At 51.1% G+C, this 13,384-nt stretch overlaps 8 protein-coding genes across 8 annotated transcripts; 3 read left to right on the top strand and 5 right to left on the bottom strand.

Moving 5' to 3' along the window:
• Positions 1-87: 87 nt before the first annotated feature.
• On the bottom strand, positions 88-1,434 carry YALI1_D09420g (uncharacterized protein; the record flags this gene model as incomplete). The annotated part of the gene is made up of 1 exon (XM_502528.3): positions 88-1,434. One exon carries the CDS (start codon positions 1,432-1,434, stop codon positions 88-90), a length of 1,347 nt encoding a protein of 448 aa, XP_502528.3.
• A 290-nt stretch (positions 1,435-1,724) lies between these two features.
• Positions 1,725-2,240, top strand: YALI1_D09417g (uncharacterized protein; the record flags this gene model as incomplete). Its single annotated transcript, XM_068282646.1, has 1 exon — positions 1,725-2,240. One exon carries the CDS (start codon positions 1,725-1,727, stop codon positions 2,238-2,240), a length of 516 nt encoding a protein of 171 aa, XP_068138747.1.
• An 800-nt stretch (positions 2,241-3,040) lies between these two features.
• Positions 3,041-3,976, top strand: YALI1_D09404g (uncharacterized protein; the record flags this gene model as incomplete). Its single annotated transcript, XM_502527.3, has 1 exon — positions 3,041-3,976. The coding sequence occupies one exon, from the start codon at positions 3,041-3,043 to the stop codon at positions 3,974-3,976; it is 936 nt and encodes a 311-aa protein (XP_502527.3).
• Positions 3,977-4,770: 794 nt separating this feature from the next.
• On the bottom strand, positions 4,771-5,250 carry YALI1_D09382g (uncharacterized protein; the record flags this gene model as incomplete). Its single annotated transcript, XM_068282645.1, has 1 exon — positions 4,771-5,250. The coding sequence occupies one exon, from the start codon at positions 5,248-5,250 to the stop codon at positions 4,771-4,773; it is 480 nt and encodes a 159-aa protein (XP_068138746.1).
• A 321-nt stretch (positions 5,251-5,571) lies between these two features.
• On the bottom strand, positions 5,572-7,866 carry YALI1_D09356g (uncharacterized protein; the record flags this gene model as incomplete). Its single annotated transcript, XM_502526.1, has 1 exon — positions 5,572-7,866. One exon carries the CDS (start codon positions 7,864-7,866, stop codon positions 5,572-5,574), a length of 2,295 nt encoding a protein of 764 aa, XP_502526.1.
• A 2,464-nt stretch (positions 7,867-10,330) lies between these two features.
• YALI1_D09326g (uncharacterized protein) lies at positions 10,331-10,807 on the bottom strand (the record flags this gene model as incomplete). The annotated part of the gene is made up of 1 exon (XM_068282644.1): positions 10,331-10,807. One exon carries the CDS (start codon positions 10,805-10,807, stop codon positions 10,331-10,333), a length of 477 nt encoding a protein of 158 aa, XP_068138745.1.
• A 305-nt stretch (positions 10,808-11,112) lies between these two features.
• Positions 11,113-11,369, top strand: YALI1_D09322g (uncharacterized protein; the record flags this gene model as incomplete). The annotated part of the gene is made up of 2 exons (XM_068282643.1): positions 11,113-11,252; positions 11,297-11,369. The coding sequence occupies 2 exons, from the start codon at positions 11,113-11,115 to the stop codon at positions 11,367-11,369; spliced, it is 213 nt and encodes a 70-aa protein (XP_068138744.1).
• Positions 11,370-11,428: 59 nt separating this feature from the next.
• On the bottom strand, positions 11,429-12,649 carry YALI1_D09308g (uncharacterized protein; the record flags this gene model as incomplete). The annotated part of the gene is made up of 1 exon (XM_502525.3): positions 11,429-12,649. The coding sequence occupies one exon, from the start codon at positions 12,647-12,649 to the stop codon at positions 11,429-11,431; it is 1,221 nt and encodes a 406-aa protein (XP_502525.1).
• Positions 12,650-13,384: the final 735 nt, after the last annotated feature.

The following is a 13,384-nucleotide window of genomic DNA, read 5'->3' as shown; positions in this document are numbered from 1 at the left end:
ACGTTATTCTTTTTTTGTCACGCAGCGGTTGATACACACCAACTGCATGCAGCGGTCTCCGTTCACTCGCTATGCCCGCAAGCAGGCTTACTGAACGTAATCCCAGGCGTCAATCTCAACGCCAATTCGCTGCTTGGGAAGCAGATCGACCAGCAGCTTGTTAGGCCGGGTGTCAACACCGGACTTTCGGGCAGCTCGGTACTGGTGCACCTGGCCAAGGTACTTGTCAAACAGAATGGAAGTATCGAGAGGACCGCCCTTGGCCTCGGGATGGAACTGGGTGGAGAAGATGGGCTTCTCGGTGTGGATCATACCCTCGTTGGACTGGTCGTTGAGGTTGATAAAGTAGGGCTTGAACTCGGCAGGCAGGGTGTTGACGTCAACGGCGTATCCGTGGTTCTGGGAAGTGATGTGGCACTGGCCGGTGGTCAGATCCAGAGCGGGGATGTTGTGAGCTCGGTTACCGTACTTGAGCTTGACGGTCTTGGCGCCGGCAGCCAGAGCCAGCAGCTGGTGGCCGAGACAGATACCGAAGATGGGCAGCTCGGAGAGCTCGGGCTTCTCGTACATAATGTCTCGCAGGTTGAGCACGGTCTGCTGGCAGTGAGTGGGGTCACCGGGGCCGTTAGAGATGAAGATACCATCAAAGTGGTGGGCAATGTCGTTGATGGGGTATTCGTAGGGGAAGACGGTGATGGAGGCACCTCGAGAGACAAGAGATCGCAGAATGTTCTCCTTGACACCACAGTCGATGACGGCAATGTGCAGGGGGTTCTCAACGTCGGCAGCGGCAGACACGTGGAAGGGCTGCTTGGTGGACACTCGTCGCACGAGGTTGATCTCGCCGGGGTCGACGAAGGCGGCGTCCTCCTCGGCGTCGTACTCCTCGCCAACGGTGATTCGGCCCAGGGACGAGCCCTGCTCTCGAAGGTAGGTGACGATGGCTCGGGTGTCGACGCCAGAGATGGCAGCGACTCCCTCTCGCTTGCACCACTCGCCAAGGGACTCGACGGCGGTCCAGTGCGAGTACTTGAGGGCGGCGTCAGCGACGACGATGCCAATGCACTGGATGTGGGGGGACTCAAAGTACTTGATGAGACCAAAGGGGTCGGTCTCCTTGCCGGAGGGTACTCCGTAATTACCGATCAGAGGCTGGGTGAAGACCAGAATCTGACCTCTGTACGAGGGGTCGGTCATGGACTCGGGGTAGCCGACCATACCAGTGGAGAAGACGGCCTCGCCGGACACGACTCGGTTGGCTCCAAAAGATCGGCCGGTGAAGACGGGGCCGTTCTGCAGAGTGAAGGTGGCCGGGGTGGCAGAGGCAGAGGCAGTGCCGGAGGCGGTAGTGGCCATGAATCGGGTCTGGAAGGACGCGGTGGTTCGAGGGGCCGATCGGGCCATGGAGGCCAATCGAGCAATGTTCTTGAACATGTTGTAGAGGTTGTTGTACGGTGGTGCGTGGGGGTAAGAGATTTAGAACGACAGTAGAGTCAAATTAGTGGGTGCTGCACTTCCAAATATGGTCTGGGTTAGTTGCTGTACAGTGTGTGCAGACGGCAATGCAGGATGCGTAGTGTGCTTTTGTTTGTGGGGTGTTTGTGACTTGTGTTTGTGGTGAACAGGAGAAATGTTGTGTGTGCACTTTTTTTTCTTCCCGTCGCTCTCTGATTCACCGATAAGTGAAAGTCTAAAATGTCGATGAAAAAAAAAACCAGCTTCACATGTGGGCGCAAAGCTTAGTCGGAAGACTCGGGATCACCGGAAGGACTCGGCGGAACTTAATCGCGCCAAGCTGTGGAGGAAGGGCGGTGATGAGACGACGCGGTTTCATCTCTCAAACTTGTCGTGTCGTCTTCTGCTCCTCGTCTTCCACTTGTTTGCCCCATTATGATTGCCCAAGGCTTATCTTAGGCTGTCTCATAGTTTGGCAATTGAGTTTGACGACGATTGACTGGGACCGCTTGACTCATAGTAGAGTTCGAATGGGAGATACCGAACAACCAGTCAACGACAGGCCCAGTCGCTACCCACAAAAAAAAAAGGCTGTACGCGGGCGACAGCTGAACAGTCGTATCCCTCCATGCTCACTCACGCATTGTGGTCCATTCCGCAGTGCCACGTCACATGACATGAACAACGCCACAGAGCTGCTCATGGAGCCTCCCCCCTCGCAGCCACAGTCGCCGCCAAAAGCCACAAAAGCACTCCTCAATTTCTCGTACTCACCACAAAGATAATCCTGGCTGGTTGAATGGGAAGAAACACGCATATATACCAAGCTGGCAGCTAGCGGTGTTTGGTCAATGGGGTTTGAGAAGATGTGTAAGAGGTGAGAAGCGGAGCTCGGAAAAATATATATTGAAATTTTGTCCCAACCCAACGCACGCCGAACTTTGTCATGGCGCTACTGAGACGCGCAAATAGCACATCCACTCGTTATTTACCGACACAACTAGCCGGATCACTTCCCCCGGTGGGTGCCATGCAGAGTTAGTCATTTGCGGGGGTCGTTTGGGTGCCTAGGACTGGAGATGTCTGCTTTCACTTGCCATTTCTGGCGCAGTATGCGCAGCTCCAATTAGTCATGGAAGATGTGGGTGGGGTGGTCACGTGTATGGTCACGTGAGGGAAATGGGTGGGTTGTTGTCGGATTAGCGAGTGGGATCAGGTTCGAAGCAGGTTTGGATCAGGTTATGATCACTATCAGAAGTGAACAGATGACGATTATGTTGCAAATTTCAGCCCTCAATTCGAATAAGGTTCACTGTACCTCGACAATGTGGGTCCTTCAAGACGTTGATAAAAGACAATGAATCAACTAACAAAACTGTAGAGAGATTTAAACCAGGTCAATTATGTTAAATTTCGAGTTTCATAGTTGTGATTGGCTCACAGGACCAGTTACACCTCCTTCGATTTTTTCTTAGGTGATAAACAAACTTTATGCTGTACACTTGACTTTCCACTTAGCATTCCTGGTTCAGTAGTCTGCATAATCTCTGAAATTTACACCACCACGAATACATCCACTACAACCATGCCACCTCGAAGAAGAGATAACTCGCGGGACTCATATCGGCGCCGAGATCGTCGAGATGACAGGAGGGACGATCGGAGAGGTGATAGGGACGATCGAAGAGGTGATAGAGACGATCGAAGAGGTGATAGAGACGATCTCCGAGACGACAGACGAGACAGAGACAGAGGAGGCGACAGAGACAGAGACGACCGAAGAGGAGGAAGACGATACAGAGACCGCAGTGACCGAAACGACAGTCTAGACCGCGATCGAAATGCGCGACGCAATCGCGAACGAGACAACCGGGATCGAGAACGCGAGTCTCGTAACAGAGACCGAGAAAGACGGCCTCGATGGGACGTCAGGGAGAAGTCGCCTGTTCAAAAGCGCCATGCTCGGGAGTTCAGTGATGACGATTCGGACGAGGAGGAGGAGAAGAAGGACGTGCCCAACTTTGAGTCGGGCGTCTTGAGTGGAGGAGGACAAGACAAGAAGAAGGACGAGCTTGCATCAGTGGAAGTCAGGGATATCACATACTCGGAGCCCGTGGATGCTGGAGAGCCGCCACAGAGCAACCCGTTCAATCTGTTTCTGTTTGAGCCTGGCCAGGACGACCCGATCGAGAAGCTGGTGCTCGACAAACGGGGCTTCTATCGGTTTGGAAGAGACTCGCAGCTCAACGACGTGCCTCTCCATGAACTGTCGTGCTCAAAGGTGCATGCTGCTTTGCAGTTTCGCAAAATTGAAAACGTGAATGACGAGGGTGAAACGTCGTTCCAGACGAACCTCTACGTCATTGATCTCGACAGCACTAACGGCACCTTCATCAACGATAAACAGATTCCCACCAGCCGCTATGTCCAGGTGCTGCCAAAAGACGTGCTTAGTTTCGGAGACCTGAGCACGGATTATGTTGTTGTTAGAGAGGATGAAAAGAAGGAGCAACAGGGTTAAAAAGAGACATGTCCTTGACTGTAGTACAATCGCTGTGCACGCTACGCCATTGACAAGAATCGCATTGTATAGTATATTATAATAGCATTACTAAAAGGATACCGCGTGTACTTGTACTGGACTGGTAACAAGCCAATCGCCGAGTCGACCTTCGGAAAACCCTGGAAAGTGCGCTTCCGATCTCCCCATCTTTGCTCCAGCCCTCGACAATGAGAACAGAGTGTGTTGCAGATCCTCCCCGACCTCTGTAGACAACCCGTCTGGCGTTGCAACTGTCATTGGCCAGTTTCAAGGGCGTCAATCACAGAGTAGGTGATTATTTCGACGTGGTTCTCCAAAGTCTGCCAATGCGGAGAGACTTATGAATGCCAATCTCAAACCCGTGTCCCTGTCGATTGTCTGCGAACTCTCTGGAGAGGATGTATTTTGTATTGCTACCCGGGACAAGAACTGGAACTTCGTATTTGGCAAAATCTTAGCCACCGGAGTCATCAGTTGGAATGGCAAGTGAGAGTGGACCCTTACAACTGAGATAGGGGTATCTCTACAAGCAGCCCTATACCAGTTGACCGAAGGCACGGTTTGCAACATGCCAGGAGGCTGGAGAGTTTTGTTGACAATACCAATATGGCCCGAGGGTAGTTTGGTCTCAATGTCGATTGAAAGGAGCGTATGAGTGGGGCCGAAATCTCAAAATCAAGGCTTTGCATCATGGTCTTCTTCCTCAGCTTCCGGCTAGTGCATCTTGGTAAAGATGGCTGTGTTATCTCCAGCGAGAAGTCGCGCCGAACGCATTAAGGGTGCCATCTCAAGCTTCTTCTTCCCCTCTTAGTCGGCGTCATACTCGTCATCCTCTTCCGCACTTTGGAGGAACTTTTAATTCGTCTCCAAGTTGCGTTTGGCCAAGAACCTGTCGGCCGATTCAACCACCTCTTGTTGGGACCGAGAGGCTTGAACCGCAGTTCCTTGACATTGTGTCCTGGAGACACTGACGGGGCCTGGACCAATTCAAAGACCTCCATCAACACGGTGTGGGTCTGTATGGTGAAGAGTGTTGTGAACGACATTAAGTGCTGTGAACGACAATCGCTTGTATGTGGATGGCGGTACAAGGAGTAACAGTAGGCGCGTATGAGTGCAAGTACACTCAAGTTGCTAATGAGAGCAAATGCTCGTACTTTTCTTAGCATGATCGTAAAAGTCATCCTGGCAAGAAGTAGCATATACAACCCATTTCTCGACAGCAAAAAGACCATAAGACACATAGAAGCCATCGGGTTTCATCTCTCATGCAAAAGTACATTCAATATATCTAAGGAAACATCTCAAATGATGGCACACTGTTCTGATTGCTTGTACCATTGCGTTTTTGTACATACAGGAGCACTGTACCCCAATCACCTTGCTCATCTACGAATGTAGCTACTTGAGTCCGCAAACAATCACTTGGCAGTATCACCTTAGCTTGATACGAGAGTGTTAATGTTCTCTTAGCTGGTGCTCGATGTACTCGCAGGTGCCCACGATTTGCTCACAGTTCCGCACCATATGCTCCGCTGTTCGTGCTGTTACTTCAGTTAATCAATATATACAAACTATTTACCATCTCGCTCGGCCTGCAGCTTCTTCTGGTGGGCATCCACCAGCTCCTTCTGCAGATGAGGAGAGCAAGGGGCGTAGTGAGAGAACTCCAGAGAGAACTCTCCCTTACCCTGGGTGCAGGCTCGAAGATGGGTGGCAAAGCCAAACATCTGGTTGAGGGAGCATTCTCCAGACAGAGTCACCTCCTCGGAGCCGATATCCTGGTCGGAAATCAGCGCCTGGTTCTTGTTCATCAGAGCAATGAGAGCTCCCTGGAACTCGACAGGTGCAGTCAGAGTGACGGTCATGATGGGCTCCAGAATCACGGGAGAACACTGCATGAAGGTCTCGTAGAAACCTCTCTGGGTAGCAACCTTGAAGGCCAGCTCGGAAGAGTCGACAACGTGGGTGTTACCATCGTTGATGAGCATCTCGACACCCAGAACTCGGGAGCCGGTCAGGGGACCCTTCTCAGCAGTCTCGTGGAACGATCGGTCACAGGCCAGAATGAACTTCTCGGGAATCTTACCTCCGACAATCTCGGACTTGAAAATGTTCTCGGCGGCAAAGGTGGCCTTGCCCTCGTTGACAGCATTCATGTCGGTGACAGGAGACATCTCACCAATGATTCGGGCGTACTGACCGGCACCACCAGACTGTCGCTTGTGGGTGAAATCAAGGGGAGCGGCAGTGGTGATGGTCTCTCGGTAGGCGACCTGGGGCTTACCGGTCTCGCACACAACGTTGTACTCTCGCTTCATTCGCTCGACGTAGATTTCGAGATGCAGCTCGCCCATTCCGGAGATGATGGTCTCCTTGGACTCGGCGTCAAAGTGGACTCGGAAAGTAGGGTCCTCCTTCTGGAACCGGTTCATGGCCTTGGAGAAGTTGGTAAGAGAGCCCTTGTCCTTAGGGGTGATGGCCAGAGAGATAACGGGATCGGGAACAAACATGGAAGACATGGAGTAGGTGACTTCTCCGTCGGTGAATGTGTCACCAGAGGCACAGTCGACACCGAATGTGGCACAGATCTCTCCGGCACCAACAGAGTCAACGTCCTCCATTTCGTCGGAGTGCATTCGCACCAGTCGGGCCAGCTTGGTCTTCTTTCCGGTCTTGGCGTTGATGATCGACATGCCCTTCTTGAGCTGGCCCTGGTAGACTCGCAGGTAGGTCAGCTGACCGTACTTGCCATCTTCGAGCTTGAAAGCGAGGCCGACAAAGGGAGCCTTGGCAGCAGGGGTCAGGTGCACGGGAGTCTCGTCTTTCTTGATATCAAGAGCGGTGTTGACAACGTCGGAGGGGTCGGGAAGGTACTCACAGATGGCATCGAGAACGGGCTGGACTCCTCGGTTGGCCAGAGCAGAGCCCATGAGCACGGGAGTGAAGGTTCGGGCAATGGTGGCACGTCGAATGGCTCCTCGAAGTTGCTCCTCGGTGGGAGTCTCCTCGAGAATGTAGCACTCGGCAATCTCGTCATCAACATCGGCAAGAGTCTGGATCAGCAGGTCTCGCTTCTCGGCAACAAGCTCCTTGAGGTCCTCGGGAATCTCGGCAACTCGAATAGTCTCTCCGGAGGCACCGTCATTGTAGTAGGCAACCTCCTTGACAATGTCCACAACACCGGCGAGATCACCCTCGGAGCCAATGGGCACCTGGATGGCAGCAGCTCGGGTCTTCAGCTTGGCGTTAATCTGGTCAATGGCCTTCCAGGGATCGGCGCCCATTCGGTCCATCTTGTTGATGAAGGTGACTCGGGGAACATTGTATCGTCGCATCTGTCGGTCCACAGTCATGGTCTGGGACTGAACTCCAGACACAGCACAGACAACAAGCACAGCACCATCGAGTACTCGCAGAGCTCGCTCAACCTCAATGGTGAAATCAATATGGCCGGGGGTATCAATCACGTTGAAATGGTAGTCCTGGTTCTCCTTAATCCAGGTGGCGTAGGTGGCGGCAGACTGGATGGTGATACCCTTCTCTCGCTCCAGATCCATGTGGTCCATCTTGGCTCCCACTCCGTCCTTTCCCCGAACCTCGTGAATCTCCTTGGTTCGGCCAGTGTAAAAGAGAATTCGCTCGGAAAAGGTGGTCTTTCCGGAATCAATGTGCGCACTGATACCAATGTTTCGCATTCGAGCCAGACGCGTCACATCGTCGGCGGTCACAGACCCCTTGAGCTGGTTCACCACGTCCAGCTCCTCCTGGTACGTGGTTCCAACAGTCGTGTTTTCCTGACGAGCAGCAGCGAACGACGAGAACCCTCGGGCTCCCAGCCGACTCACGGCCCTGAGACTTCGGATCATTTTGTGTGGTAGTGCAGAGATGAAAACCAAGTGATTACAGACCCAAATATCACTGCAGAAATTTTAAATTTTTCACGGCGGGCAAAAACCGACTTTGAGGGTTTATCCACAGAGAAAGCGAAAGGGAACGGAGGGGCCAAGTCACGTGATATTAGTAATCACACAGATGACGGACGGCCCACCAGAATGCCACCCTCTTTTTCGTCTGTCACCAAATCGCCCTACACATGTCCTATACTTGTCTCCGTATTGGTTGATCTGAAACTCCATTTAAGGTTCCGGAGGGTACATTCGGAGAAGAACGTTTGAGGAGGATAGAGACATGATGAGAAAAAAATAAATACACCATTGCAAGTTTGGGGTTTAGGAGAGTCGAATGATGTTTTCAAATTTGAGATTTGGTCATTTTTAATAAATTGAAAGGTCCGGGAATTTCGTCACGTGATTTTAGCTGGAACCTTAAGCTTATTTTGACAAATTTTGAAGCCTGTGACAGATTGGTGAATGGATCTGGAAGAAAGATTTGGTAGTTGCAATAGGATGATTCTCGTCTAGATCTACCTGGGGCAATTTTCAAGAAACATCTCAGCAGTATTTTTCATCAGCTTCCTATTTGGAAATTTCAAACGTTTATGCACAATTGATTGTAATTGTACCATCTATGCCTGTCTATATTCAATGGAATATACACAGCGAGATGGAACGGGGCACCTGTCCGATGACTAAGGAGGTGCACGTGATATGATTACATAAGCGATTGGAGTTGGCTGCGCGGTTTGTGGGAGGTTGGGTCTTTGACGGGCATTCAATTGGTGCTGAAAAGAACAACGGTGACCGAATCTACCGAGATGTGTGTCGCCCATCAACCAATACGAACGTCGACAATGGCGCTTACCGCCGTCGTGGTTCTTGTCTAGCAATCGTCCGCGGATCTTTGTTCTTGTCTGGCGTCTTCTCAGACATGTGTTCCTCGCATTATCTGGCTTAAATCAGTACATGCCCGGGTGCATTTCTTTTGTGAGGCGTCCGAAGTGGCCTCCAGGTCTCACAGACTATCTCAATTAAGCCGCAAGATCAATCTAGATGAGACAGATACTGCTTTGGCACGGTGTTTTGACTACTTGTAGGTTTGGTTGCAAGGCTGGACTTGGCAAACTGGTAGTGGAGGATGATAGCGGAGGATGATAGCGGAGGATGATAGGTGGGTTTAGTGGCCTTCCAACTGCTGGAGGTTAAGTGGTTTCTACGATCCGATAGGTAGTACACTTGTAGCGGAGTTTCGGGAGTCACATGCGGACTCCGGCTGTTTAAGTGACAGTCTATAGCAACGATCTTGTCACATCAATCCAGCACATCTTTCTGCGTGCAGTTCGGAAGAGTTGGTCACGGGAGTCGATCAGACCAACGTTGATGGAGTTGGTTGGTTAACGAGAGTTAATTGAGAGTTGGTTGACGAGAATTGAGTGAGAGTTGACGAGAGTTCATTGAGAGTTGAATGACGAAAGTTGGGCAAAGTTGAGTTTCGTCGGACGAAAGCTGGGTGACATCCAAGGTTCCTGTGGGAGTCCGTGATCGGTGGATCGTTCGTGTAGAGTTCCCAAGTGGAGTTTCCACCACTACGCTGTTGAACATGATCATCTGCTCCTGCTGCAGAGTCTGGAGGTGCCGAGAGATTAGACGGCATGCCCAGACATGAAGAGACATGCCGAGAAGGAATAATCAGATGCCAAGGCATACGCGACCAAGTGCTTGTCTTGAACTTTTCACTTTCTGTCTCACTCACCTTTTTGTTTACTCCCAGATGCATCTGACGCAAGTTCAGACTGCGACCAAAAAAACGGAAAACTTACGATAATCACGATCATCCAAGCTTGTTCCGAAAAGCCGTACCGCGCGGATAGAGTCAGCATCAAGCAGTGGAATAAGAATGTGGAGAGAGAGGGGAGAATGTGACAAAAAGGGCAATAAGAATGCACCCTGAAAAAGCTGTCAAGAGACGGAGGAGTAGGACCGTGGTCAAATGACAAGTCTACCAACAAGACCTACAAGTACTCGTACATACAACTGCTCTAACGCTCCAATGCTACAGTCACCACGGATCCCCGGCTCTGCTGCTGCACACATGTCTCGGTCCTTTGTATCGGTCCTTTGTATCGGTCCAAAAAGGGGACCCTCCAGCCCTTGTAGTGAAACTCTCGCCAAGACAAACCCAATATCTATGGCAAGGAGCGACCGACAGCGGCAGACCAATGTACGCACGTCGCTCACTACTGCGTTGTCTGCAACAGCCGTGTCTTTTGCCCTCGATTGACATTTGCTCTCTTTGAAGGGCGCCGATTGACCTATGTCCGAGTTGCGGGCTTTGACCGTAGCGGCCTTTTGCACGCCCTCCAAACTGGGTAATATATCTTGCCAATACTTTCACGGCTAATCTTGGCAGTCTCTTGTTCCTGAGCTGAAAAGCTTAGCTGGTCGTCTGAGCGATGAAAAAGATTGGTCCAAACCCTGTTAGTTTAAACTTCCATAACTGCAGCCTTATGCATAGTGGGTCTTGGCATGCATACATGCGCTTGCAGGAAATCTGATTAGATGAAGAGTCTTGTCGAAAGAAAAAAAGAACCCAAAGAAAAAAACACCAAACGCTCAGAGTTGGGCCAGTTGTGACCGTCGGTGGTGTGGTGTTTCCGAGTCTATCCAAATGAGAGTATTTTCCTCTCCGACCGTATCCAGCTCGGAAATTACTGTACCTACTCCGAGGATTCAATATGCCATCAATTCCATCAGCTGGCAATGTCTCACGAAAATTGCTCACTTGTGCACCGATGTCATCGCGGAAATGCGTCTTTTCTTGGCGCGAGAGGGCTGCTGAGGGAATCAGACTGTTAGAGAGATCTCGACAGTGGTTAGACCGAAGAACAGTTATAATCTCAAACCAGTCCATCCCAGACCCCACCGTACCGATATCACCGTACAGTACCGAAAAACCGTACCATATCACCGTACTCTCTCACTGTACCCACCTAAAATCACTAGTCAACGTGGATTGGCGCTATACGACGCTTATGTCTAGTAATAAATACAAAGAGCGTCGTATCCTGCTCTTAGATGATATACGACTACGTAGGATTGATGGTCCACCACCTGTGCAACTACACATATCACATGTACCGAGGTACATTTAGGCGCCTAAAAAGTTCCCTCCTCACCAATCTGCCGCCCAAAACCCCCCCCTATTCTCCACATGCCATGTCCAGACTGTTTCTGTTGAAAATATTTGTATTCTTCTTCTTCACACTCGTCACCAATACCACCACTGCGTCCAACAGGTTCATTCTGGTGTCGTCCATGGCGCTGACTTCCATGGTGATCATCTCCATGTTTCTCATGTGCGTGGCGGTTGTTTGCAAGCTGTACCATCTCAGCAGCCCAGCGTTACCGTTGTCGTGACTCGGTCTTATTCAATTGATCTCATTATTATGTTTTTATATCTCGTAAATCGTTAAAGCAGCAAGGTCTGCAAGACGGTTGCTCAACAACCATCTTTGAAAGGATTTGGTCGCACTTATTTCTCCTGCGACTTGTCGGTCATCTCGATCTGAACTCGAGACACCTCGGGGTTGGAGGAGCCAGGAGAAATATCGTCGACGCCCTTGCTCTCCACATCGTTGACGCCCTTGTCGAGGTCCTCTGACGACGAGCCGGCGTGGTACTGGGCAGCCTCGTTGATCTGGGTGGCGGCGGCCCGGTGGAACATCTCATCAATCTCCTCCTTGGAGTACTCCTTCTTCTGGAACCGCTTGGCCCACTTGAAGCCGGGGTAGTAGCCGTGCTTCTCCTGGAACAGCATGGCGAAGATGGCGCCAATGATGCACAGCCAGTAGAGGTTGTAGATGATGACGGAGCCGTAGGTGGGGGAGTTTTGCCAGCCAAACAGAGCGTTAAAAATCTCCCAGCCGTTGTCCGTCTCGGGGTTGCAGCAGTTGACGTGCCACACCACCTCGTGGACATTGTACGAGCCCGGTCCGGAGCCCTGCTCGGCCACGTCCCCGCCAGTCTTGAGCGAAAATCGGTACATCTGGAAGTACCACACGGCTCGAGAGATAAGACCGGCGGCAATGAGATAGAGGAAGCAAGTGGAGGCGATGAGGAAGATCTGAATAGACATCATGTTACCTCCTCGGTAAATGAGATATCCACAGGCACATCCGGCCAGAAGACCGCAAAAGACAGCGAGAGGGAAGGCGGTGGCAGGTCTACCGACAGCGACTCCACCAATGAACACAATGGCTTCGACTCCCTCTCGAAGGGTGGTGATGAAAGGCAGAATGGCCATGGCGTACTTTTTGGAGTAGAAGCGGAAGTTGAGGAACTTTTTGAACCCCTTGACTTGCTGGTGGTCTTCCAGCAGCGCCTTGGCGATCTTCATTCGCCACTTTTCCTTCATCTTGTTGATTCGCAGCATGGCCAGGCCCATAACGGTGATCAGAATGGTAGCAATGACGGAGAAGATACCCTCCCACAGATCCTCGGACTTGGACCAGATATCATCTTCAAACGAGTAGTAGGCGCCGATGAAACCTCCACCGATACACAGACAGATGACAATGCCTCCAGCGGCACCGATCCAGATCTGCTTAAGCAGCTTTTTGTAGAGAGTCTTGTCCTCTCCGCCGCCAAGACCCTGCTTGACAAAGGACAGGAGCACCGAAATGACAATGGCAGCCTCGAGACATTCTCGGAAACAGATGAAGAAGACTTCGACGGAAAAGACGTCGGCAGTCATTGTGAGGTTGTAGTTGAAGCTGGAGAGCCGGAGACTGCTGGAGCAGCCTATTTCTTATATAAATTTCAACTTTGGGCGACACAAGAGTGTTTCTGGGGGGCTAGGGAAGACGTAAACCTTCGATGCCAATGCGTCGCCAAGCCAGACAAAGAGACTTGGCCGCAGAAGAGACTTTGGCCAAGCCCAGGGTCGTTTGTCCATCTGATAATTTTAGTCAAACCTTAGCGGACAAGGAAAATCACAAAACGCAAAATTTAAGCGGTTTGTCTAATGCTATGCGAGTTTAATTTGTGCATATGGACAAAGGACGCAGCGGGACAAAGAGATTTTTTGAAACAAGGGAAAATGACTGAAAGATGTCTGCATCTCAGATTCGTCGCAAAAATGTCCACTGTGCATGCTGGCCACATGTGCATCAATGTGCGAAAAACCATGCCCATCAATCAGGGCCGAAAAAAACGATTCTTTTGGGGCCTCGTTTGGGTCCCCACTGGGCAGAACTATAGATGGGGTTGTCAGGGACCTATCTAAATTTACGGGGCCCAAAAAGACCTGCTTAACTTTGCCTAAAGCAGGAGAAAAGAGCCACTGGGGCTGCAGGTGGCAGGGTTGGCAAAAGTTTGCGCATCCTGATTTGATGGTGGTGCATCTACGGAGGAAAAATGGAGATGGCAGATGATCAGATAGGCGGCAGTTTTGTTGGGCGAAAAAGGCTGCAATTCGACGACGCCGGGC

This window comes from Yarrowia lipolytica, chromosome 1D (assembly GCF_001761485.1).
Source record: "Yarrowia lipolytica chromosome 1D, complete sequence".
NCBI lineage: Eukaryota > Fungi > Ascomycota > Dipodascomycetes > Dipodascales > Yarrowia > Yarrowia lipolytica.
This window is presented reverse-complemented; position numbering and strand designations above follow the sequence as displayed.